General features: G+C 47.6%; 1 protein-coding gene across 4 annotated transcripts in view; it reads left to right on the top strand.

The window, feature by feature from the left end:
• Window positions 1-24,222, top strand: part of HMG20B (high mobility group 20B) — a 49,317-nt gene that overhangs the window by 5,527 nt on the left and 19,568 nt on the right. For 2 of the 4 annotated variants that reach the window (XM_086947117.1, XM_086947120.1), the window contains exons 2-3: window positions 22,482-22,542; window positions 22,848-22,951. In XM_086947117.1, the coding sequence (XP_086803243.1) occupies window positions 22,505-22,542; window positions 22,848-22,951 (142 nt within the window). In that variant the 5' untranslated portion in view covers window positions 22,482-22,504. The remainder of the gene's footprint in view (window positions 1-22,481; window positions 22,543-22,847; window positions 22,952-24,222) is intronic. The other 2 variants (XM_086947119.1, XM_086947118.1) reach the window with 2 other exon arrangements.

Below are 24,222 nucleotides of genomic sequence, written 5' to 3'. Positions count from 1 at the left end.
TTTTAGGAAGTTTGTCCGATTCACATTCACCAGGTTTTTCATGACGGAATTGGTCGAGGTAGGTAGTATTTCGGATGTTTGGTAACTTCTTCAAAACTTTGAATCCCTATTTGGCATTTTTATGAAACCTAAACAACCTCCCTAAGATAAGCAGAGGAAATGAACTTCAGCAGCAGGCGTACACACCCATTCACAGTGCTGTTTATACTGTGGATATGCTCTTTGCACTAAAAGAGGTATAATAAATGATCCATATATCTTGAAACTTACTTTGTCCATTAGTTTTGTTCTTAGATTGAACACTCTTTTTAGGTTTCGACCTGCTGGCCGTAGCACTGCAGGTGCTACGCCCAGGGCGAAAGCTTTTGTTTACACTATGGGGGACTTGAACACTCCCCTTCTTCCATTGGCTAGCTCCATAAATGGAGGCTAGCCATTGGGAGACAGAGGCTGTCAATCACGCTTTCTGGTGAAAACGCGATTCGGGGGCGTTTCCGTGTCTTTTTTTAAGTCACGCCCTCTCCTCTTCCCATTGGCTGGAATTTTACCTTCCAGCCAATGGGAAGGGGAGAGCACAAAAAACACGCCCCCGAATCTGCCGGCCTGGGACACCCCCGTGACGTCATTTCCCGGGCCGCGCTGTGATTGGCTGCCGGCCCGGGACCTGACTTGTTGCCGTCTGGAGCTTATCTGCGTTCCGAGAGGGGGAAAAACGACAACAGGAGGATTTGTAGTTGGCTAGGCTTGTTTATTTATTATTGGCTGTCAGCTGTATGTGCGCGCGTGTTTAAACTGTGACCCGCTGCCTCAAACTGTCGGGTCTAGAACGCCGCCTCGCGCCCTGGTCGTAAGCATGGTTGTGATAGTTGTCATCACGGAGCCACACCACTCCCGGCACCCACAGCTGCTCACCTCGCCTCTCCTCCTCCCCGGGCCGTGGCACTCCTCACCGCTCCTCCACACTCTGTCTCCTCTGCAGCTTGTTAGCTGCAATGGCTTGACTGGCAGAGCTGGCGAGGAATACCGAAATATGAGAGAGGGGCCACTGGAAAACAGTTCCCTGAAATCGCAGCTAAATCCTGAGGGGTCACAGGTAGGGTTATTCCTTGGCACGTTGTTGCGCGATATTGAACTGGGACTGCTGACCAGAACAGCTTCTCCTTTTCCATAAAAGTATTGTGATGTCACCACAACACTTCCGGAGCACAACCGGAAGCAAGGGCTTGTGAAGCAGTGTAAAACCGTTCTTTGGCAGCTCTGGGGACCGTAGAGACCATATTTAGGACGACGTCACTCACAGAGATACTTCGGCGGCAAAGGGCTACGACGTTGCCAAACGTATGAAATAGTGTGCGGTTTTAATGTGACTTCACACAGTAACTCCTTGGCAAAGGGAACGAGTGGGCGGAGCGTGACGTAACGAAAAAGTACAGTTTCAGAAACCAATGGAAGGAGTCGGAAGGACTCGTGCGGGGCGGAGGCGTTGTGACGTCACGGGGAAGGGCTGCGAGGCCGGCAGGGCTGGGAAATAACTGAGGCGGGCGGCCGGCCGGCTGCAGCCGCGAAGAAGAGGCGCTGGCTGTAGGGCTCCGACCGCCTGCCCAGGTGCACCGCGCCGCGGCCGCTGCAGCCAGGTGGGGGACCGCCGCTGCCAGCATCGTCCGTAGGTCGCCGGCCCCCGGGCGTCTCCCCCACCACCTCGTCGGCTGCAGCCTGCGAAAATGATGTTTTGGCACACGCAGCCTGAACACTACAATCAGCACCCGAGTGGCAGCTACCCGCGGTAAGTGCTGCCTGGGTGTGACCCCTCCTGAGCCCCAGCTTCCGCTACCAGTAGGTCGTACACTGTCCCTCCACGCTAGACGTCGCCCTCAAAGTGAAGTGGCGTCCACTGGCACTCACCCTCAGTTTCAGTGACCCATGTCTCGACCCACATTATGTACAGTTCTCATGATACCCTCGCTGGCCAGTCTCCCCACCGCCCTCAGGGGTGCCTGTTAGCCACCCCCCCACCCCCCCACCGTTTACTTTCCACCCACTTCCTCAATCTGTATGTTCCCTTGATCCTCACAGTTGTCAGTGCACGTGCACCCCCACAACGTGTAAAGCCATGGCCTGCTGTCTATACTGATCTGGAAATCTAGCCTTTCAAAACACCCCCACATTGAGCCTCTATCGCAGTGTGGTGTTGTGCAATTCTGACCCATCTGCTTTCCCCATTTTAGATTGCCTTAATCACCCGTCCCTTGAGCAATCTCCCAATGCAGACCGAAGGGCACCTTAAGCCCCTCGACATGGACTTAATGACGCCAGCTTCCAGAGGTGAAACGCACAATGGTGTCCCCTCCCCCGAGTGATATGCGGGCCCCTCAAGTCTTCCACATTAATTGGTCTGGGGCTGAATGGCCCGCCTGGAATAGTCGTTCTGTCCAAGACGGGTTGGGGACTCTCTTGCGCCACAAGCTGGTCTGTGTTACTCCCGTCTGAGTCCTCACAATGACCTCTTACCTCCTTGGGTAAATATTGACACTGTGGATGTGCTCCGCACCCGCCCCACGACCACACCCACGGTACCCTCTGTAGCATTTATGGTAGATAAGCCCCCTCCAGTCAAGCACGGGCCGACAGTGCACAAGCAAACCTCTGAGAAGCCAGTCTTCTGTGATCTAGCCTTGGTACAAAAAAACGCACTTTGCCCTCTTTTACCCAGGGTGCTTAATCCGACCCATTGCTCCCAAACTATTGTAATACCGGCAGTGCTTAAAGTGGGTATGTTCTGTCAAATGGTGATTAAGTACCCCTACGTCTTCACTTTGAAAGGGGGGCTACAACCACTCCCCGACACTTGTGCAACCTTTTATTGTAATTGTATTTGTATAGCGCTTACTATCCCTGACAAGGGGTTATCGAGTGAGTACGTGCAGGGGTGTAACACACAGGCTCATGCGGTGCTGGGGCTCCTCAACTACCCAGGGGACCCTCGTTCAGCCCCAAGACCACTGAAAATCTGTGAGATACGACAGACTAAGGAGGCCATCTTCACATTGTCAGGTGGGTCCCATCATTTAACGCCACTGATTTCATGCACTTCTACGATTCCATTTCAGCACTGAAACCCGATTATCAGTGACATGTTCCCTTTTGGATTTAGTGACGTTCCTGCAGAAGGAGAACGTAGTGTTTATTGATCCTTTTTAGGTCTCGCCCTGCGATTGCAGGCCAAAGGCCTGCTGTCGCAGAGCTAGACTATTGTTATCATTCCGGCTTTCAAGGACTGAAAGGGAGAGGACAACAGACTGTCACGCGCACGCAGCAGCAGCAGCCAGCCGGGATCAGGTCGCGCGCGTCAACACCGCTCCGATTCCGGCAGGCTTTTCACAACACACAACACACACACAGCCCCCCCCCCCATACACACACTCACACACACGCACGCACACACACGCACACACATACACAGAGAACCCCCCCGGCGCTTACACACACATCCCCTACCTCGTCTCGGCGTCTTCGCGCTCCCTTACCCCGCTCCTCTGGTGCGCGCGCACCACTGGTTTCGATTCCAGCATCGGCTCCTCTGTGGTATTCCGTGTTTATTTAAACAGCCAATCAGGAGGCAGAACTGACATGCTCCCTCTCTGGTCCGCTATCATTTTAACTGCACAGTGCGTCGTGCGTCGCGCACAGAGACACCCGTGCGAGTACTTTAAACGTGACTTGTTTTCTTTTCTATTTTTGTAGGCCCATGAGCATGAGACAAAGTGATTTGCTTAGAATCACATGATGCTGAGCGGACGACAGACTCGAATCCTGTTCCCCAGTCCCAAAGTTGGCAGCGCTGCTTGTTACGCCAGATTCCTTACTTGGTACGCCGCATTTGCTAACTACTAAACTCTTATAAAGAACACTGACGTTTTCAAACTTAAATTAGCCTTCTCAGCGATAGGTGTACGCAATTACTGGCGTACCTTAAAAATGCCCCTTTTCAATTGCATAAAATGTGGGGGAGGCTAGAGTGGTCGTAGAAGACCTGGGGAGAGGGCAGCAGAGCGCAGGCAGGCCCGCTGTCAGCCGCCCTTGCCCGCTCAGCTGACTGCCTCCCTGTCACTCTCCTCCTCTGCTGGTCTCTCCTTCCTCGGCCCTCACCCCGGCTGCCATGTCTCTCCCCCGCGGGTGCCTGCTGCTCCTGCTCTGCCTGGCGCTGCTACCAGTCCGGGAGGAGCCTGAGGACTCCGACCTAGCCAAGGAGGAGGAGGAGGATCCCCACGGAAAGCACCTCTACAACGGCGAGATGCTCACTCACGCCATTACTGAGGCTCCGCATTTCATCATGTTATTCGCGCCCTGGTAAATATGAACAGATACTTTGATGCGAAGAATAACACACCTCCTTTAAAAACAAAAATAATCTCCCACGCAGGGTTGCTGACTGCAAAGTACATGCATTCCTTAACTAACGTGACGTCTTTGGAAGTCGCTCGCAGAATTTCAGCCGAATTGCAACGTGTGAAGTAAGAACAAGAGTCCCCTCGATTTATCACTAAATTAAGTTGATTTCGAGTTGTCTTTAACTACTTGGTATACTAGAAAACTAATTGCAAAGCATATTAACTGTCTGATTGTAGGGCTCATAGGCGAACAAGGTGTAGTGTTAGTCGTTAAACCAGGAGCTGCACCCCTGCGGAGTTTGCTCGGGCATTGGCTGCTGACGTGGCGGCACCACAGTCACTTCCTCTTCAGGCCAAAGGGGGACTGGGGTCTGAGTAAGCATCGAAAAAGCTCCCTAAACCATCGCACTTTGAATACTTTGGTCCAAGTCCACGCGCACACCTCCACGTCAGTGTTCTGTTAAACCGGAAGAGACTTCATTTTTCGCACTTTCTCTTCTAAAATATCCTTCAACGCATCCCAAATACTTTTCACATTTTCAGTACTGCAAACACCTCTCACATCCAACTTTTGCAAGGATCTCAAGATCCAAGTGTGCAGCAGTGGGATTTAATGACTCTTGCCCAGTGGATCATTTCAGAGGCTACCAGGCCTCTGAAATGACCCCCTGAGCAAAAGACCTGCTAAGTACAATTATGAATTGTCATTGATCAATAACATTTAAAAGAGGGCGTTTATACACTCGCAATGTCGTAGACTTTCCATGTGCAAAGTGCAATAGGAACATAGAATCATGCACCGAAGCAAATATGGTAAGTTAAACTGGGTGTGTGCTGCTGTCGAGATTTGTAAAATGGGACAATGAGCGAAAAAGTTGTCCTAGCTTCGAATGACATTGAGACCGATTTAAGGTGTGGGATGTTTTAAGTGAGTTTCGAAATCTCTGCACCTAGCTATTGCCGTGTACGTTAACTGAACTATATTACCATAGCCAACAAGCGTATTACACGTTTACACATTTAACAAGGGATCTTAATATACTGCCGAACCCCAGAGGGCAACTCGGAAGTAATTTAACCAATGTTTTGGGGCCAAATAGAAATAAAAAGCAGTGACTCGTAAAAACATAAAAGTAACAGGTTGTGTTGAATGTTTCCGTTTTTGTCCTTTGTTTCTGGAGTGGTATTACAGGATTCAACCTTGAGGAATACAGTTACTAGACTATTTACGTTTTGTCCATGCGTTCGAAGTGCATCCTGTTGCGTTGGGCAAACTGGCGGGCCTTCCTCTGTGGCTTCCACCAGGAAGATTCCTCTCCTACTGGTAGATACCCCCCAGCTCGGATTGGACCAACTGCATTTGACTGCTTCAAATGTAATTATTGTTTTCTGTGAGTGTCTGGCTACCTACTCCAGATTGTTCCTGCGCCCCCCCAAACCCCCCAGACACAGCTACAATCTGTTTCTTTTATATGTGAGGGCAGCTTGTATGCAATACGTTCATGCTACACATTCTGTACCCATCGGATACTTTCTGTACTGATGCCCATTAGGCATCTGTATCAGAGTAGAACTCTTGTAACTGTTTTGTGGTAGGGGGCGAACATTTGCTGTGGTATGCACAGTGCTTGTTTTTCTACCTTATAGGTGTTGTTTAAAGCAAGTAGGTATGACGTGAGAGCCATACCATCCTACCTTCTGTGGGAGGGGGCGTGTTGCTTTTTAGCCTGTCAGCACTCTGTGCACGAGTACGCTATGTATAGTTAGTGTCTGCCATTCAACACACTGCTTCTTTTCTGTATGGGCGCAACATGTAGTTTGGAGTTTGCCTTTCAAACTGTCTCAGATCTGTTTCAATACTTAAAGCCTTGCAGGTAGTTTCAATAACATAGCACAAACCGAGCATAGTGAAACCTAATGGCGTGAGAGTGTTATGTCATTTGCTACTAATGCTTCTCAGAGTTTGTAGTCCAATGCTACAGTAGATCCGCAGGGTCGTGATGCAACATCTAGTTATAATGTTTACTATGTTTTGTAGCGCATCTGTTGTCTAGAACTGTCTCTGACTTCAAATACATTTTCCAGCCTCTGAATTTAATATCAAAGACAAAAGGTACCTTGTGTCATTGTCCTAACAATATATGCAGTTTGTTTTCTCGTCAAGTACATGGAACGTCTCGTACGTACACATACACCACCAGCCGTCAGTGCATGCTTTCACCAAACACACACACACACCACCAGCTGTCAGTGCACACTTTCACCAGGCACACACACCACCAGCTGTCAGTGCACGCTTGCACCAGGCACACGCACCACCAGCCAGCAGTGCACACTTCCACCAGGCACACACCACCAGCCATCAGTGCACAATTTCTACAGGCACACACACCACTAGCCATCACTGCACACATCAATTATTAATGCATCCACAATTAAATAATGCAGCAATCGCAGTATGGCACACTTTACTTTTAAACATATTCATCTAAAGTGCAGCATGCCACCATTGCTACAAAAATAAATACACTTTTTTTAGGCCTACAATTTATTGACTTTTGTTGCAATTAGTGTTGCAATATTTAGCAATGCCAAAAGCTCAAACTTAATTACTGCGAGACCTATTGCATTGCAAATGCTTGTTCTGAAAGTGTTCTTGATATGAAAATCTGTCTGTGCAAGGTTTGCTCCCCCCCCGCCCCCCAGTTCTTACTGTGTGCCTTTCTCCATTTAATCAAGCTTTGTGTACTTGCTGTGTAACCAAAATACCCTTTCCCACGCGCACCCATTTCACATTGCTTGGATGCAATGGTACCTTTGTGCTGTGCAAGTATCAAGTCGTGATTATTGCAAATAACATTGCCCCACTTCTGAGACATAACCTGCACTTTCTGTGACGAGAGTACCAGCACAATATAAGGTCTGTATATGAGGTATTAAGGACAATTTAGGACAGATAAGGGAAAATGCTGTTCAGGTGGAAGAGGGAAGCCAGGTAATGGAAGGGGATATGTGGAGGATTGAGGGAGGGCATGGTCACAGATAGCAAGGTGAAAACAGGATAGGTCCAATTGTTAGTAAGAGAAATACAAATTGGATTAGTTTGCTCCTGGTCCAGTAGGCTACACGGAGAGATGATGAGAGAATAACCTAAATAGCGAGACAAGTGATTTGTCTTAAGGCGCTGGTTAGTTCAGGTACGTCAAGAAGAAGGTTCATGGTTCTTTCCATGCTACATTTTATTGGTGATCCAGTGTGATTGAATACTTTTCATCTGTCTCCCTCTTGGTCCACCTAATTAATCATACATATTTCAAGAAGGGTGATCGTGAAGAACCTCGCTGTTAAAGCCCATCTCCCATATTGAGTCCTCTGACTATTTTCTTGGCAGTTATTTTTTTATAGGAATAGAACTTGGACAAATGAACACAATATTCTTAGTTCTTGTATGTTCCTTGCCTGTTCTTCTATATTTGAAAACACCAACGATCTCATCCGCTGTCTACACATGAGGGATCCCGAGTGTGTGCGTGTGTGACTGCTCCAGTGTGTGTGTATGTGACTGCTCCAGTGTGTGTGTGTGTGACTGCTCCAGTGTGTGTGTGTGTATGTGACTGCTCCAGAGTGTGTGTGTGTATATGTGACTGCTCCAGAATGTGTGTGTGTGTTTGTGACTGCTCCAGTGTGTGTGTGTGTGTATGCGACTGCTCCAGTGTGTGTGTGTGTGTATGCGACTGCTCCAGTGTGTGTGTGTGTGTGTGTGTGTGTGTGTGTGACTTCTCCAGTGGGTGTGTGTATGTGACTGCTCTGGTTGTGTGTGTGTGGGGGGGGCTCTGGGTGTGGGGGGGGGGCTCTGGGTGTGGGGGGGCTCTGGGTGTGTCTGTGGGTGTGGCTCTGGGTGGGTGTGGCTGGCTCTGGGTGTGTCTGTGGCTGGCTCTGGGTGTGTCTGTGGCTGGCTCTGTGTGTGTGTGTGTGGCTCTGGGTGTGTGTGTGTGTGGCTCTGGGTGTGTGTGTGTGTGGCTCTGGGTGTGTGTGGCTGGCTCTGGGTGTGTGTGTGGCTCTGGATGTGTGTGTTAGTGTGGCTCTGGGTGTGTGTGTGTGGCTATGTGTGTGTGTGTGGCTCTGGGTGTGTGTGTGTGGTAGTAATTGCTGTCTGCTGAGCTCGTCCGTAGGGTACAATAGTTCTCACATTTGCGAGAGATTAAGCTAATGGCAATGTAAATGACAATGCCATTTATTTATCTGTTTTCAAAACCAACACATAAATACAAATTTTGTCATTTACAATGCCAATAGCTGTAACTTCTCCAAAGGCGAAACCGTTGCATTGTAAATGCTTGTTTTCAATTGCAGTCTGAAAATAAAAATTGTGACTTGGGAGTGGTATAAATTTGCCATGGTATAAGTGGGAGAGCAAGAATATGCAGCATAAACTTAATAGATTTTAATTGCATGCTTCAGGCGTCTCTCTACGGTCCCCTTCAAGGTTTTCAGCTCACCTGAGGGTCATCATGGGGAAGTGATGGTATATAGCAGCTAAATTACAGACCACGGAAAAGAAGACAAAAAATCTCTACTAGATAAAATGTGTGCTCCTGGGAAAATTGCGTAATGTCCTCTGCTTTAGATGCCTACCAGTGTGCCCTTTAGGAAAAAAAAGTCCAGTTTTTATGTTGTGTTTTGAAATTGAATTAATACTGCAGAGAGAGGAGATGTAATAGTAGGAGAGGTGAAGAGAGACACATAAAGCATTTTCTTTGGCTACGAGGCGAAGCAAGATTTGATATCCAAATTGCATATACCACACACAAGGCACTCCACACCGCCATTCTTAAGTATTTGAACAATAAACTCCGACTCCTGGCTAATCAAAGAAAAACAAGAGTCAGAGACCATTAGATTCTGGAAAATTTCGAAACCAAAATATCAAAGTAAGCTTGTGCTCATTTTGCCCCCTGATTGTAGTAGTCTATCCCAGACCATATCGGAATGAATCCTAACCTTCTTGCTTTCCAGAAAGAGTTAAAAACTCAAGTTTTCATACTTTATCTCTCTGACTATAATTCATCTTGTTCTCTGTGTGTTTGATTAGTCTGTGTTTATTAACTAAATTTAACTTTCTTGTATCCTTTGTTACCTGTAAAGCACTCTGCTCTCAGTTGGTTGGGTCTGAATTATGTAAATACTTAACATTAATTAATCCAGGAGTAAAATAGTATCGACAGAAAGAGAGTAGACCAAAGAAGAATGGATTGGAGGGTAACATAGAAAGGAAGGATGACGAGAATCTAACAAAGTAAATGGCTGAGCAAAAGAAGAAAGAGGATAATGTAATGAAAGAGACTGAGCGAGAGAAAGTTGAGTGAGGTGGACTAAGAGTGAGAATGATAATATTTGATAAAGAGGGGAAAGAATGGTGGTCGGGATTAGGTTATGGGTCTGTTTTAAGCATAGGTAATAAAAGAAGGAGTGATAGAGGATTAAGGAAGAGCATTGGTAAAAATGACATGAAACAGAGGCGTTCATCAAGAGAGAAGTAAATAAGGGATTTGACAATAGAAAGGGAAAAGGATAGGAGAGAAAGAACCAGGGTCATCTTCAAAGATATAAAAGCACTGTTGACTTTTTTCAGGAGTAGAGATCCTGGGGGTTTACTGTCATTTTCTTGTGTTTGCAGGTGCACGGGCCACAGTATCCATGTAGTCTGTGCAAGTAACATTTGGCTTCAGACCTGATTTTCAGTAACGTATAGGTGGTCCAATCCTGATGTTTGACAGCTCTCACAAATTCCCTGTGTTCTTAGTTAGAGTAGCCATTTGGAAATGCCTCTAAATAAACATGACTTTTTGATCCGTTCCTGACAAATGGGCCTGGAAATATGCAACATTTGCCCTAATTCGTTTTTAGGTCTCGTCTAGGCAGTGCTTGCACTGTCTCTTCGAGACAAGCTATATTCAGGTATGGACTTGAAGCTCCGCCCATTTTCCACCCATCTTTTCCATTGGCTCCCATTAGTTTCCTGTGTAAATGGTGGCTTTTAATTCGTCAATAGGTTTAGTAGTCCCTCCATACTACTTCCTTTTCTCCTGTTGTATCCTACCATGAAGCTAGCCCCTGTTACATGTGTTTTTACTCTGCATGTTTTAATTGCAGCCTGTGAGCACTATTTTCTTAAATCACTCACTCCTGCCTGCTGTTGTAGGCAGGACACGCTTTCTCCCAACACTTTTTTAACCACGCCTCAGCTGCAATAATAGCAGCCGCACCTTTCTTTTCTTATTTGTGGCTAGCTGAACTCGGCCACATGCCTTTTTTTCCTATTTCGTTACCTTTCTTACAATGCCGGCACAACCCGCTTTAGCTGTAAACATCTTAAGCTAAAGCACGGGTGCCACAATTGCTTCAAAAGTAGATAAATAGAAAAGAAAGCATGTGGCCTCCATTTGTTTTCCATGTGTTTACTTTTGTAGAAGTGGCGGCACCCGCGCTTTAGCTTTGAACATTTTAAGCTAAAGCGTGGGTGCCGCGGTTGCTTGAAAAGTCAATAAATAGAAAACAAAAATGCTGCTGCACGCCTTTCTTTTCTATTACTTTACTTTTGTTACAATAGTGGCAACCACACTTTAGCTATAAACTCACTGTGGATCCATCCAACTGACGCAGGCTACAAGATGCAGTGGACTGGTCTCTGGCTGTATCTCCCCCTGGGGTTCAACCATGGCGCGCCGCTGCAGGAACCCGGTAAGCAAACCAAACAAGCATTAGAAATGCAATAGGTCTCGCAGCATTAGAGTTAGTGCTTTTAGAATTGTTAATGGGTTTTTTTGTAAATCTTTAGCATGAGGTTGAGGGTGAGTGAGGGTGAGTGTGAGGGTGAGGGTGGGTGTGAGGGTGAGTGAGGGTGGGTGAGTGTGAGTGAGGGTGAGTGAGGGTGAGTGAGGGTGGGTGAGTGTGAGTGTGGGTGAGTGTGGGTGAGGGTGAGGGATTGAGGGTGAGGGGTTGAGGGTGAGGGAGGGTGAGGGGTTGAGGGTGAGTGAGGGTGAGGGGTTGAGGGTGAGTGAGGGTGAGGGGTTGAGGGTGAGTGAGGGTGAGGGGTTGAGGGTGAGTGAGGGTGAGTGGGGGTGGGGTGAGGGTGAGTGAGGGTGAGTGTGGGTGAGTGTGGGTGAGTGTGGGTGAGGGTGAGGGGTTGAGGGTGAGGGGTTTAGGGTGAGGGTGAGTGAAGGTGGGTGAGGGGTTGAGGGTGATTGAGGGTGAGGGGTTGAGGGTGAGTGAGGGTGAGGGGTTGAGGGTGAGTGAAGGTGAGGGGTTGAGGGTGAGTGAGGGTGAGGGGTTGAGGGTGAGTGAGGGTGAGTGGTTGAGGGTGAGTGAGGATGAGTGAGAGTGAGGGTGAGTGAGGGGTTGAGGGTGAGTGAGGGGTTGAGGGTGAGGGGTTGAGTGTGAGTGAGGGTGAGGGGTTGAGGGTGAGTGAGGGTGAGGTGTTGAGGGTGAGTGAGGGTGAGGGTAGGTGAGGGGTTGAGGGTGAGGGTGAGTGAGGGGTTGAGGGTGAGTGAGGGGTTGAGGGTGAGTGAGGGGTTGAGGGTGAGTGTGGGTGAGGGTGAGTGTGGGTGAGGGAGGGTGAGGGGTTGAGGGTGAGTGAGGGTGAGTGAGGGTGAGGGGGTGAGGGGTTGAGGGTGAGGTGTTGAGGGTGACATGGGCGTCCCAAAAGTGGGGACCCCGGTCAATTGCAGCCTCTTATGTGCCGTTGGAGGACGATGAAGGCATCCCACGGGACAGGTTGTTCAACGTCCTCAGCCCAAGAGGGTCAGCAGCTGTTTGCGCTCACACGTGGGAAATGGGGCCTCCTCTGCCACAAAACGCTTAGAAGATCAAACAAGCAGCTCAGCTAGTATTCTAGCACTGATCAGTACCTCATGTCAACACTTTGACTGCGGGTGACATGCCTGGCCGCCATCTTGAATTGTCGTGTATTCCGATGAGCTGCAATACAAGTACGCCTACTTCTCGGGTCTACATCATAAAAGCATAACGTTCGTACTATCGGCAGGGCTCGGCACTACGTAATACATATGAGGCGAAACCTACTATTTTAACATAATGTATTTACTGTTATACCTAACAATTATTAACTAAGATCTTAAGAGTAATTTCAATGATTTAGTAACGTTTGTAGTACTTTACGCTAATGTGCTCAAGAAGTACCCCATTCTAAAATGGCCGCTAGATTTGCAGTTTTCGGTCATCAAACCCACGATAACCAACATCAAATTGGTTTCTATCTCAGTTAAGGCTCATTGAAGTACAACCTTTGTATTCCTAGTTAATATATGTTTATGCAATCAAGAGCATTTCGAAGCGGCCGTCACAGGTTATCAACTTCAACTTTAGCCTCTCCTCAACCGCGCCTTCCCTCTATCTGCAATCCATTCAGATCGAGTAAGACACAATCCATGTGGCTCGGGGAGTACTATAAAACTGAAAGCGTTTGTGATTGGCTGTGGTAGAGCGAGCGCTCACTGTCCGGCTATCCGATTTGCTGTCATTGTGCGTAATTAAATATGCTTTGCTACTGTGTTTGTGACTGGCTCAATATTCCATGAGCAGCTGTGCCATTAATACAAAACTTTTGAGGAAGGACTGATGAGTAATGGAGCCTGCCGTTAATAATCGCGCTCCTAATTTTGAAGGGATGTCCTCCCCTATAGGGGGTGGCCCGTGTGCCCTGTGCATGACAGTCCCTTCGCGCTATACCTGCCCCCGATGTAACGTGTCTTACTGTGGCTTGAGCTGTTACCGTGGCGTGCGGCATCGTACTTGTTCCGAGGCTTTCTACCGGGATGAGGTGCTTCGGGGACTACAGGAGGCAGCTAGGAGCGAAGGGCGAAAAGGGGATATAGAAGGTATATTAACAAGGTGGAGATGAGGGTGAGCGAGGAGGGGACGGGGGGCGGGGGGGGGGGAGGACTTTCACATCGAATGGCGGTGGGGCCAGGGAGACGAGAAAGGAGCAGCGAATGGAAACTAGCGGCAGGCAGGCAGGGGAGGAGAGGAGGAGGGGGGAGGAGAGTAGGGGAGGCACGGCTCATGACCATAGCCGTGTTCGGGTAGTCAAGTAATGGCCGTCAGCCAGGCAGGATTAGATGAGGGCCGGGGGTGACATTCCTGTGCGGTTTGGGGTTTAATCGCGTCATTGTTGTCTCCATCGCGGCCATCAGAAGCACAGATATTTCTGCTCGCCATTGGAGCCGGCTCCGACATGGAGATCAAAGCAAGGTGGGGGGAGGAAGCAGAGGGGGCGCCCGAATGCAGCATTGTAACACGGCGGGCAGGGGAGGGGGCGGGGAGGGGGCGGAGAGGGGAGAGGTGCGACACGGCAGGAAGACGGAAGGAAGAGAGGGGAGGGGGTGGAGAAATGTAAGTGCAGGGGAGAGTGGGTGTGGACGAATTTATTTGGCATGTCTGCAGAGCACATTACCTCCTGCACCTCGTGTATATGGAGAGTGCAATCTGTTGTCACTAAATGTGCTATTTGATGGTAAAAATGAAGTGTGCTGGGGAAACAAAAAAGAAGCCGGAGGGAAGAGAGGGGAGGGGGGAGGAGAGCGAAAGGATCGGAGACACGGCGGGTAAAATAAACAAAAAAAAGCCGTAGGGGAGGGGGGAGGAGAAATGCGACACGGCGGGAAGGGGAGGGGGCGGAACGGGGGCGACACGATGGGTGATTGCCAGTGGTCCACAAAACCAGCCTCTCTTGAGTGGTAAAGATCTACGATGATCTTAAAGTACGGTATACACTGTGGTGTTTTGTGAGTTGATGCCAGATGAACTAGTCACAAGTGCTCCCATTCATTTTCTGCTCGTGTGCATTGTTGCAGTGAAGTCGCACAAGCTTATGCACGGAGGGCACTAAATAGCACGAGGGGCTGCATGAAAGATACATGTTTGCCTCAGTTATTTAAAACGCACAAACACCGAGTGCAACAGAAGGACAAAGAGGGAAAAAAACAGCTCAGTGCTGTGCCAGGCACGAAAGGCCCAATCATCTCCCCCCAGATAAATCTCACAGCTAACGCTAGTTAGTAAAGTCCTGCCGTGAGGGCTATTAAATGGTTCAGCATATTGGGTACTGTCCCAGGGCATCCTCTAACGTGAAATGTGCACAACTGCCTTCTTACTGGGATAATAAACATGGCCGACGCTTCTCACGTGCGCTTGGTGCCCTCAGCAACGTTACCCAAGGGCTCCTGCAACCAGCCGCATGCCAGAGACTGTTCGGTCGCGTTCATTAATTGGTGCGGGCGCAGTAGTATATTGCATGGCGGGATTACTGGCCGCTTTGTTTCCTGAGAGGTTGCGGCGGCTTTGTGTTGGAGGCCGCTCCATCGACGGGAGAAGGTATTTACCATGATTAGCAGTGTCTGAAGATTACAGGTTGGGCCCGTCGGTATCATGCTTTCGGGGCGAGCTTCAGTATGCCGTAAATGCAGGATCCAGCCAAAGTGTACGTCTTGGCAGAGAGCTTAAGAACAGTTGTTTGCCATGGAGCCTGAGTCAGACCTCGGGAGGAGGAGAGGAGACCTAGCTAATAAAATACAGGCTTTCAAATCAGAGTGCAGGCATGATCTGCCAAAGACAGTGCAGGCATCTGTTGTCACTAAATCGGCGGGTAAAATAAACAAAAACAAAAAAAAAAGCCGGAGGGAAGAGAGGGGAGGGGGGAGGAGAAATGCGACACGGCGGGAAGGGGAGGGGGCGGAACGGGGGCGGAGAGGGGAGAGAGAGAGAGTAGGCAAGGGTAAACAAACACGGACGTGCACGCGCCCGTGACTTTTAAGGTCAATGCGCATGCGCATAAGCTTAATGCGCATGCGCATTGACCTTAAAAGTCACGGGCACTGCAAGGAATCGCCACGATTCCTTGCAGTTGGATAAAGAGTGGATGAGCCCCTATAGTCTCGCTTGCTCGATGCGCATGCGCATCGACAGGCGAGACCTAAAACAGCCCGTAAAGCTGGCCTTCGAGCCTTCTAGCGAGAGAGGTCAGGTGGGTGGTTGCTGTCTATCGCTGCTCATCTATCGAGCTGCCCAGCAGTCTCCTTGGAGAGGTCGAGCACGGAATGGGCATGACATTTTGAATATCCTCTATCATCTAGAGAATTCATTTTTTTGTTTCTGAAGAAATCCAATGGGTCCTCGTAACTGAGGACAAACTGGTTTGCAGCCCGGGCTTTCCTTTTTGCAAACCATTGCAGCCAGGGACCGTATGTTTGCAGCTCATCTGTAATACAAACAAGCATTTGCAATGCAACAGGTCTCGCATTACTGAATGTTTGAGCTGTTGGCATTGCTAATAATAATGCAATGCCAATAGCTTAAAACTTTCACTAATGCGAAACCTATTGCATTGCAATTTTTTTTCTATTTGTTTACCTCTTAAGCAATCGCGGCATCCACGCTTTAGCATAAGATGTTTAAAGCTAAAGCCCTGGTGCAGCAATTGCTTCAAAAGTCAATAAATACATTTTAAAATGCAGCCGCAAGCCTTTTCTTCCTTCTTTTTCTTTACTTTTGTTACAATCGTGGAACCCACGCTTTAGCTTTAAACATCCTTAGGTAAAGCGGGGGTGCCGCAATTGCTTAAAAAGTAAATACATTGAAAATTAAATGTGCAGTGTAATAGGTCTTGCGTTACTGAAAATGTAAGCTACTGGCGTTGCATTATTATTAGCAACATCAATAGCTCAAACTTTCAGTAATGCAAGACCTATTGCATTTCAAAAACTATTTTTTTTCCCTGTGTGGAATCCTCCTGAAATCTTCTTCAAGTAACACAATGTTTTCACAGATCAGCCCTCAAATATTTGAAAGGAAAATTGAAGATAAATGCTCTGTCCATGAAGTATGTTCAGTGAGGCAGTACCGTTGAGACAACATAAATATCTAAAGGCCAGAACAGGCCTGTATCCACATTAAAAATTCTGTAACTGTCATTCTCTGATCACCCAAAGCGCCGAGACACCTCTGGGTATTTGCGCGCTATAAAAATCGCTAAAACATAAACATAAATATAAACATTCAGTGCATAGAGACATGGTTGTTCATATCTCTTCACATTTGGGAAAACATTTCAAAACATTCTTTTCTAGCTGCAGAACTTGTACATACTATGTGATAACACTCAACCTAAAGGGAAACTATTCCAGGAGTTTGCAGTTAATCTTAAGGTGTTGCCTGATCTTGCCCCCTTGGGGCATTGTTGTACCACTGCTTTAGGGGTCTTAAGCAAGTGAGTAGCAGGGTTGTGGAATTTAATAAAATATCTACTTGTCCTTGGGACAGGTTGCTTCATAAATCTACTTATCCTGTAAAAAAATCCACATGTCCTTTTGGTGCCACATAATAATAATAATACACATTTGTAAAGCGCACAATCACCCGTAGGGGTCTTTAGGCGCTGGGGGCCGTCAGGAAGATTAAGCAAGCTATTTCCCAGAGTCACATGGTGCTGGGCTAATCTGCCGCCGGTGCCGGAGATCGAACCATGATCCCCAGATTCCGGAGTCAGTCCCACTAGTCGCGGTGCCAAACCTCTTCCCTAGTGCAGCAACAAATTATGTCAGCAGTCTCATTATATAAAAGCTCTGATATCAGCCTTTCTGATTATGCCAGGCTCATCCTATGGTAGGGATTGAAGTCTAGCAATTTCTTTATTTTGCCACCTTTCTGCAGCTCTACATACTGGGCTGGAGGTAGCGTTAAGCAGTAGTTCCAGGGTTAGAATGCCCTACTGAGTCTGTGCAAACCTACTAGATAGCATCCCCAGCTTTTTGTTTAGTCTGCTTTTTTCATGATTCCTCTTTGTGTCGTCTGTTCTGTTAAAGAAAAGATTGACATTGGTAAAAATGCATCAGAGCACCTGATTGGCATGTTAGTAGGATGCACAAATCTTCTCTCACCTGGTCCTTGGTCCTGCCACGTTAGAGGTGGGGCTGCCACAAGCTTATCTGGAGGTACCACCTGCGTCCTCTTCTCTCCCACCATCTCTGTTCTAAATGGTAAAATGTGCCTCAGTGAAAAGCTAATCTATAAGCCTCTTTGAGCTAACACAGGGTTCCCAACCACCCTATTTAGAGTCTCGCCATTCCAGTCAATCTCTCGGACTTTTCATTACCTAATGAAGCTTTAAAAGTACCTTCCTTTCATCCTCTTCAACAGTGGTAGTGGTGAATAGCCACCTAGTAAGGAAAAACATGAGCTCTTATGCCTTTTTTTTAAAAAAAAATTAAAAATTTAAATCCGAATGCTTTTTGCAGATTTTATGATCTTTTACATTTGCAGCTTGTTTGGTATCAAGCTATATAGAACGAATTTCCATAATCAGCAATGCCGGAAAAGATTGCATTAATTGATAGCTGAAGCCTGTGTGTTCATCTGTAAAATAAAACTTTCATTAGAAAACTCAATAGTTTGGACCCTTCATTGGCTTATGAAATCCCAGTTAGTTGGGAGCCGGACAGAATACTAAAGTCTCTTTAAGTGGTAGAGTGGAGCAAGGGCTTCACCTCTGTGGCCAGACATTGATAAACAAAGAAAGGCATCTTGCTTAAAGTGTCAGTGCAGCAGTGATATGGCTGGGAGAAAAACGCCTCTTTGTATCATCCAGTTATATCCCTTCACCTAGACACAAGGTCAGCGCAAAGGGGGAACAACATCTATCCTGTTCCAAGAAAACAGGAAGGAAACCCTCCCTCTGCACTTCCTGTTCACTAGAGCAAAATGCAGTCACATAACCCTTCGTCTTGGTGTGGAGATAAAATACTATCAGGAAATTCTTTGCAGTGAAAGCGTAGCTCACGTCAGCAAAAACTGCTCATCCTGTATTGGGTGGGCAAAGTAAATGAAACCTCTTTTATATACAGTCATTTCCCTTCAAAGTGGTACCCAGTACAGAGCAGGAAGCACTGGTAGCAGGTCGGTGGCAATCATGGCTTGTAAAATTATTGTAGGTTCTATAACTCAGCTCAGTTTTGCTCTGTATGGTTTCTAAGAGGCTGGCCCCTTCCTGTTCAGTGTTGTGGAATGTCTATAGCTCTGTAATCCCTCAAAGAAGGGATGTGATGGAATCCCCCCCCCCCTAATAAAGTCAAGCTCTGTAACCCCTCAAAGAAGAAAGAGAGGTGATTGGTGTTTCCCCTACTAAAGTCAAAGCTACTGTGCTTGGCAGTGAGTCTTGCTTGAGAGCTTCCATTGTCTATCTGCAGGCTTCATGCCTTCCTATGTGATGTATCTCTGTCATTTCCTCTGTAATTGGAAAGATGCAAAACGTTTACAACAGGAAACAAGCACTGGATGTCTCCTTGGGACAATTGGTGTCTGGGATCGAGGTGGTAAGTGTGGGACTTGCCTTGTTCCCAAGCAAGAGGCCAGAACACACCGCTTGTGTGGATAAGGTTTGATCCGAATTCCTTTCGAGACTTCCCCCAAACACCTCTTTTGGGGTCCTGACTCAGCAAAGGTGTAGTTTCCCTGCTCCCGCCTAGTTCACAGCAGACCCTGAATCTGTATGTTTGCGTGCCTGTCTCTAGACTTTACCTCCACTAACAGTTTACCTCTGGAAGGTACATACGACAAATGTCACTCAGTAATCATTCAGGGACCTTTGCCACAGATGGAAAGAAGCTGTGGGCGTGCAAATTTGTCCTGTGGATCATTTACATTTTACCTTCAGGGACTCAAAGTCCTGTTGTGAATCACTTTCGAGCAGTCCGGTGCACAGTAGGGGAGGTAATGTACCATTGACCTAGAACATGCACTGATCTTCATGCTATGTTGCTCCCTTTCTCAGTAGAAAGCATTCCTGATTTTAAACAGAGACAACGTTATCCTGTCTGCGTGAACTCTAATGCCAGTCTGTCGTCTGGGTACTTCAGGGAATCCTGGGTACAAGCAGTGGTTTCCCTGAGGTGGAAGATCTGCCACCTATTCTCTGTCTGTGATCTGTCTCCCATGCAGACACATAGACACAGACAAACGCAGACTTGGAAACAGACTGACGCACACAAGCGCATTAGACACACACATTGAAGCACACAGATAGTCTGGCAAACCGAATAACAGACCGATTGCCACACTAAGACAACAGGCTAACCCACACAGACAGAAGGATTGAGACTCCCGACACACAGAGACATACAGACAGACTGTCAGACAGACACAGGAAGGCACACAGATTAAAACGCTGAAAGACAGACTGACACACATGGAAACAGATAGACTGACAGACAGGCTGGTGCACTGACACGCTGTCACAGACAGACTGCCAGGCATAGACAGACGGACTAGCAGTCATACGTACGGTGATATACACACTCTTGACTGCCAGAGGCATCCATGAACACAGACTGATTCAGACAGGCACACACACAGACAAGTTGATTGACCATCTGGCAGACACAGAGACTAATTTGGTCAGACAGACTGATACACACACGCACACACACACACACACACACACACTGACACGTTGGCTGACACACTGGTTAATACGGTCATGCAGAGAGTGTGGTACAGGCTGGCTGCCACACACCCACACTGACAGACAGTCAGATGGACTGTCACACACACACAGACAGGCAGGTAGGCAGACAGACACGCTTACGCACACACATGCACATACAAAATATGCTTAATCCGAAGAGGACCCCCTACCCCCATGTTCAATTTGCAATTTAGACACAGATAAACTTTTACTGCCATGTGAGTGGCTGCGTGCCAGGTTGTTAGGTCTCGCCTGTCGATGCGCATGCGCATCGAGCAAGCGAGACTATGGGGGCTCATCGACTCTTTATCCAATTTGCAAGGAATCGTGGCGATTCCTTGCAGTGCCCGTGACTTTTAAGCTCAATGCGCATGCGCATTGAGCTTAAAAGCGCGTGCACAAGCCCCAGCCGCCTGCCTTGCCTACTCTCCCGCCCCCTCACTTCTTGATTGCACGGCCGCTAGGCCGTGCCTCCCCTACTCCTCCTCCTACTCTCCTCCCCTCCCGTCTGTTCCCGCACTCCTCCCACACCCCCGCTCCGCCCCCTCACTCTCTCTGCCCGCCCGCTCTCCACTCTATCAGGCAGCCCTGCTGCTTAACACCCTCTCCCCCGCTCCGCCCCCTCCCCGCCATGTCGTATGCAATCGTTTCGTATTTTGGTACCACTTACACCGGCTGACAGGTAATGGATTTAGTCTTTTTTGTTTTTAGCCATTCTTTCCCCGTCTCACCACAACGGCTCTAGAGCTGCCACCACTGTTTGGACTTACTACTGATTAGCATCTGATGCATGTTTCGTTTCAACATTTAAATGCAAAATGTTTTTAAAACAAATGCTACTACTTGGCACTTTTATGTGTAGCATACCTCTTTTTAAATTGAATTCCACTACGATGCACTTGTATGGTTTACAGCAAGGACTTATTTCAACTTTGTAATTCTTTAGTGTATAGCGCTCCAACGTGATGAAGGCATGCTCAGCGCTACAGAAACTCGTCTAAATATATAAATAACTAGATAAACTTCTGCCGATGAATATACCATTAGAGGTGGAAGTAACAATCCTGCTTCACCGCCAGGGGGCACCATATAAAACGGACAAACCCAATCAGATACCTGTACGCACAAAATAATATATGTGTTCAATAGGATGTGTTAAAGAGGGACTGATTTTATCTTCTGCTTTACCAAAGAAATGGAAAAAAAAGTACACAGAACCTTACTCACGCCCAAGATAAGTTTCAAGCCGCCTGCCTTGCCTACTCTCCCAGCTGGTGCCGCTCCACCCCCTGCGGCATCAAAGGCTTTCACGGCCGGCCGGCCATGCTTTCAGTTTCACGACCGGCCGGCCGTGTGAAGTGCATTTCACAGCCCGCTCTCCCTGCTACGCCCCCTGCTCCGGCCGAGACGCATTTCTCCTCCCTCCTCCCCCCTCCCCATGCACCCTCAGTGGTGACACGCTCAGGCACTGCATGTGTTTAAAAAAAAAACCTGATTTCCGAGTTGTACTCGAGCATTTGGCAGCCGAGACGGTTTAGCTTTGCCAGTGATTGTAACGCTCAGGCACTGCATGTGTTTAAAAAAAAAAACTGATTTCCGAGTTGTACTCGAGCATTTGGCAGCCGAGACGGTTTAGCTTTGCCAGTGATTGTCTTGCAGTAGTCCTAGGATTCTTCTACATATCCATCTTTTCCTTCCCTGCCACCGCTTTGCTATGCTCTATTTACACAACCCCCCCTAAACACCTGAATGCACCCTATTTTCGTTACCTTCAGCGTCTGACAGCAGCGCGTTTAACGTGTAGCATACTATTGACATAGTTGCAGTCAAGCCCTTTACATCCCCGCCATCTCTTTGCTATACCCGATTGCAAAATCCCCCCCCCCCCCTTTCTGAACACCCGAAAGCAGGCTATTTTATTATTATTACCTACAGCGTCTGCCGATGCCTCGGGCAAACTGTGGCGGAATATTGGTACTAGGCACTCACCCCATCACCCTCACTCACCCTCACTCACCCTCACTCACCCTCACTCACCCTCAACCCCTCACTCACCCTCACTCATCCTCACTCACCCTCAACCCCTCACCCTCACCCACCCTCAACCCCTCACCCTAACTCACACTCACCCTCACCCTCACTCACCCTCACTCACCCTCACTCTCACTCACCCTCAACCCCTCACTCACCCTCACTCACCCTCACTCACCCTCACCCACCCTCAGCCTCACTCACCCTCAACCCCTCACCCTCACACAGTGCAATAGGTCTCGGAGCATTTGAGTTAGAGCTTTTAGAATTGTTTATGGCTTTTTTTATTTGTAATTCTTTAGCATTGGCTACAGGAAACAAAAATGCTAAAGATTTACAAAAAAAACCCATAAACAATTCTAAAAGCACTAACTCTAATGCTGCGAGACCTATTGCATTTCCAATGCTTGTTTTTCACTTGTTATTGATATGGTAGAGCGGTGACACATGCAAGTACTTGGAGCACCTCTGTAAGTCAACAAAAAGTCATTTGAACACTTTGTCACTTCATGTTTTTTCCCTTGATGAACAGAATCAGAATCTTCTGGCGATGTCGCAGGGCGTGAAGCAGCTGGCGGCCGGGCTTTTGTAAGTACAGCTCCGTCTCCTACCTGTGTCTCATTGACCTTTTTGGCAACATGCAATGGGCTGCTGGCTGCATGTAGAGCTGTGTGTTTCCCTCATTGTTTTGCTGCATGTCGTAGGCAGTTCGTATCTGTTTGTCTTCATGTGTCGTGGGCATGGCCCTAAATATAGACATTTGGTTAAGACTGATGGAGTAGTATGCAGGTTCATTGAGCTTTCAATGTCAAAGCACCCACAATATCCTTCTCCTAATCCTATTTGAACTTATGTGCTCTGCTCTCCCCTTTCATTATTTTCTATGATTTTAGAACCCCTGTCGGCAGGTCTGGGTCAGCTGGAGGCTTCCTAGTGGCCATTAAACAGGAAAAGTGTGATGTGGCCAAAGCTGTTCCTGAGAAACCGCCTGAAGAGGTGAGCGCAGCAAAGTTTGCTTTGGGAAATGGGGAGGGAAGAAGTTTACCCCATTTCGGTACAAGACCCCCCCAACACTGCCGGGAGCCCTTAACTGACTAGAAGTAGTACTTGTCCTGATATTTAGGTCTCTATGGAAAGGTCAACAAAGTTGACTTGCGTCTAATGTACTTCTGCATGCATGGACATAATGTTCTTGCCTTTTCTCTTCATTCGCACATTAGATTAGCTGGTGAAAATTACGAGAAGTCAATAAATAATATGCATATTAAAACGTACTCGATAAGCTGTAAGATGGGTGAAGTATGCATTGCCAACCTGGGGGGTGCTTGAGATGCATCAGGGCATGGATAGAGGCTTCAGTACTGTGCTAATCAAGTGCCTTCACTCACTAAACTGTCTGTTATTTCAGCTGCATCCTCATAGTCTTCTTTAATAAAGTCCAAGATCCTCCATCATGCCACCAATTGTTTATGTACCACTTGAGACATTTGCACAATCGTTGTCTGTCTTCTTCAAGTTATCCCTCCATTGTAGTGATTTATAGTAATTATTACATGCCGTGTTAGTGTTGGAAGAGGCAGGTCTGAAGTTGTCATTTAAATGTTTTTGCCTTGTCTTGCCTGACTGGAACAGCTCAGTAATTCTTCATAGTAGTGCTGTACAGATGGCCTTGGTTCATTCTTGGCCAGGCAGTCCATTGCACTACCGGTGTGTCACAAGTCCCACTGTCACCGCATTGCCGGAGAAACTCCCACCCATTTTCAAGATACCCATCTCCATGGTGGCTTTACCTCACCACAGGAAGTGTGTGTTACTTTGGCAATAGGTACCTCGAACACTCTGAAGGGGAGAGGCTCAAGTGTGGCTTGTAATGTGTGGCGCAGCATGCTTCACATTAGCGGTGGGGCCTGTGGTATTGTTCAAAAGTGTACCAAAATGTATCTGAAAAAATATCCACAATAAAGCTAAGGAAGAAAAAAAAACAACACAAATAAAACATAAAAAAATAAAACCATAATAAACAAAAAAATTAAAGCAACATAGAAACGACACAAACCTCTGGTTAATGACACTGCACGCATGGCCTCTAACAACAGATTCATTGGGTACACCTGTGTCTGCCGGAGTCCCACGGGATTCTTGAAAAACTGATCAACACTGGTCCTAATGTGTGAATAAGTATATGAATGACCCATTAAGTGCTCCTGTCAGCCAACGGCCGTTCCGAGCACTACCTCTGTAGTGCTGCGCATATCCGTTGGCCGACGC

The sequence above is a fragment of the Lissotriton vulgaris genome, chromosome 12 (genome assembly GCF_964263255.1).
Source record: "Lissotriton vulgaris chromosome 12, aLisVul1.2, whole genome shotgun sequence".
NCBI classification, from domain to species: Eukaryota; Metazoa; Chordata; class Amphibia; order Caudata; family Salamandridae; genus Lissotriton; species Lissotriton vulgaris.
The sequence above is the reverse complement of the archived record's forward strand: the minus strand, read 5'-3'. Positions and strand labels throughout refer to the sequence as shown.